This window comes from Nicotiana sylvestris, chromosome 12 (assembly GCF_000393655.2).
Source record: "Nicotiana sylvestris chromosome 12, ASM39365v2, whole genome shotgun sequence".
NCBI lineage: Eukaryota > Viridiplantae > Streptophyta > Magnoliopsida > Solanales > Solanaceae > Nicotiana > Nicotiana sylvestris.
This window is the reverse complement of record NC_091068.1, coordinates 58,232,021-58,233,955: the sequence shown is the minus strand read 5'-3', so window position 1 is coordinate 58,233,955 and position 1,935 is coordinate 58,232,021. Positions and strand designations below refer to the sequence as shown.

Genomic DNA, 1,935 nt, shown 5'->3' with positions numbered 1-1,935 from the left:
GCTGCCGGCTCGATAGGCCCAATGACATTCATGCCCCATGCGACAAATGGCCAGGGCACTGACATCGTATGCAACTCTGTCGGCGGAGAATGAATCAGATCTCCATGTATCCGACACTGATGGCATTTCCTCACGAAAGTGACACAGTCATGCTCCATAGTGAGCCAATAGTACCCTGCTCGAAGAATCTTCTTTGCCAATACATATCCGCTCATATGTGGCCCACAAACTCCAGCATGCATCTCTGCCATAACTATCATGGCTTGACCAGCGTCTATACATCTTAGCAGTCTGGGGTTCTTCTGTACAACACTCCTCCACTGAGGAAGAAACCATTTGACAAACGCCGAAGGGCTCTTTTTTGGTCCCCAGTGGCCTGCTCTGGATATATCCCCATCTTGAGGTACTCCTTTATGTCATAAAACCATGGCTCGCCATCTACTTCCTCCTGTACCACGTTGCAATAAGCATGTTGATCACAAACCTGGATGTTCAAGGGGTCAACATACATTTTGTCGGGGTGGTGCAACATTGATGCTAAGGTGGCCAATGCATCGGCAACCTTGTTATGAACTCTCGGGATATGTCTGAATTCCACTGATCGAAATCGCTTGCTCAGATCGTGCAAACATTGTCTATATGGTATGAGTTTCAAATCCCGTGTTTCCCACTCACCCTGAATCTGATGCATCAGGAGGTCCGAGTCTCCCAAGACCAAAACGTCTTGGACATCCATGTCTGCAGCTAGTCGCAGACCCAAAATGCATGATTCATACTCTGCCATGTTGTTGGTACAATAGAAGCGTAGCTAAGCTATAACAGGGTAGTGACGTCCTGTTTCAGAAATGAGTACTGCTCCTATTCCAACCCCTTTCGCGTTTGCGGCTCCATCAAAGAAAAGCTTCCAGCTCGGTTCCTCGGGTAATTCCATCTCACCTGTGTGCATTACTTCCTCGTCTGGGAAATACGTCCTCGACGGCTCGTATTCTTCATCAACGGGATTCTCAGCCAAGTGATCGGCCAGCGCTTGGGATTTCATGGCCGTTCTCGTCACGTAGACGATATCAAACTCTGTGAGCAAAATTTGCCATTTTGCTAACCTCCCTGTAGGCATAGGTTTCTGGAAAATATACTTTAATAGGTCCAAACGGGAGATGAGATAAGTAGTATACAAGTAGTGCTTCAACTTCTGAGCCACCCAAGTTAGGGCCCAACATGTCCTCTCGAGTTGAGTGTACTTGACCACATACACTGTGAACTTCTTGCTAAGATAATAAATGGCCTGCTCCTTCCTTCCTGTAACGTCGTGTTGCCCCATCACGCAACCAAACAAATTCTCCAGGACCGTCAGATAAAGAATTAATGGCCTCCCTGGCTCAGGTGGAACCAACGCAGGTGGATTGGACAGATACCCTTTAATCTGGTCGAAATCCTCTTGACACTCTGCCGTCCAGTCTACCGCAGCGTCTTTCTTCAGTAACCGAAATATTGGTTCACAAATCGCCGTGAGTTGAGTGATGAACCTACTGATGTAATTTAGTCTCCCCAACAGACTCATTACCTCTGTTTTGTTCTTTGGCGGCGGTAAATCTTGGATGGATTTGATCTTGGATGGATCCAATTCAATACCCCGTCGACTGACAATGAATCCTAACAGCTTTCCTGATGGAACCCCAAAGGCGCATTTGGCCGGGTTGAGCTTAATATCATACCTTCGAAGTCTTTGAAAAAATCTCCTTAGGTCTGGTACATGGTCTTCCTAACGCCAAGACTTTATGATCACATCATCTACGTACACTTCAATTTCTTTGTGTATCATGTCGTGAAACACAGTAGTCATTGCTCGCATGTATGTTGCCCCAGCATTCTTCAGTCCGAATGGCATTACCCAGTAGCAGTAAGTTTCCCATGGTGTAATAAAAGTTGTCTTTTCCG

General features: G+C 46.6%; 1 protein-coding gene across 1 annotated transcript; it reads right to left on the bottom strand.

Annotated features, from left to right (window-relative positions):
* Nucleotides 1–808: 808 nt before the first annotated feature.
* Nucleotides 809–1,558, bottom strand: LOC138883082 (uncharacterized). Its single transcript, XM_070163742.1, has 2 exons — nucleotides 1,244–1,558; nucleotides 809–1,120 (listed from the first exon to the last, which is right to left on the bottom strand). Exons 1-2 carry the CDS (start codon nucleotides 1,556–1,558, stop codon nucleotides 809–811), a joined length of 627 nt encoding a protein of 208 aa, XP_070019843.1.
* Between the last annotated feature and the right edge of the window lie 377 nt (nucleotides 1,559–1,935).

Excerpts from the sequence above, each read along its gene's own strand:
- LOC138883082 (XM_070163742.1), bottom strand. The coding sequence starts at position 1,558 with ATGAGTCTGTTGGGGAGACTAAATTACATCAGTAGGTTCATCACTCAA. Across the intron at positions 1,121-1,243 it reads AGAAGTTCACAGTGTATGTG|AAACCTATGCCTACAGGGAG; the intron begins GTCAAGTACACT and ends TATATTTTCCAG.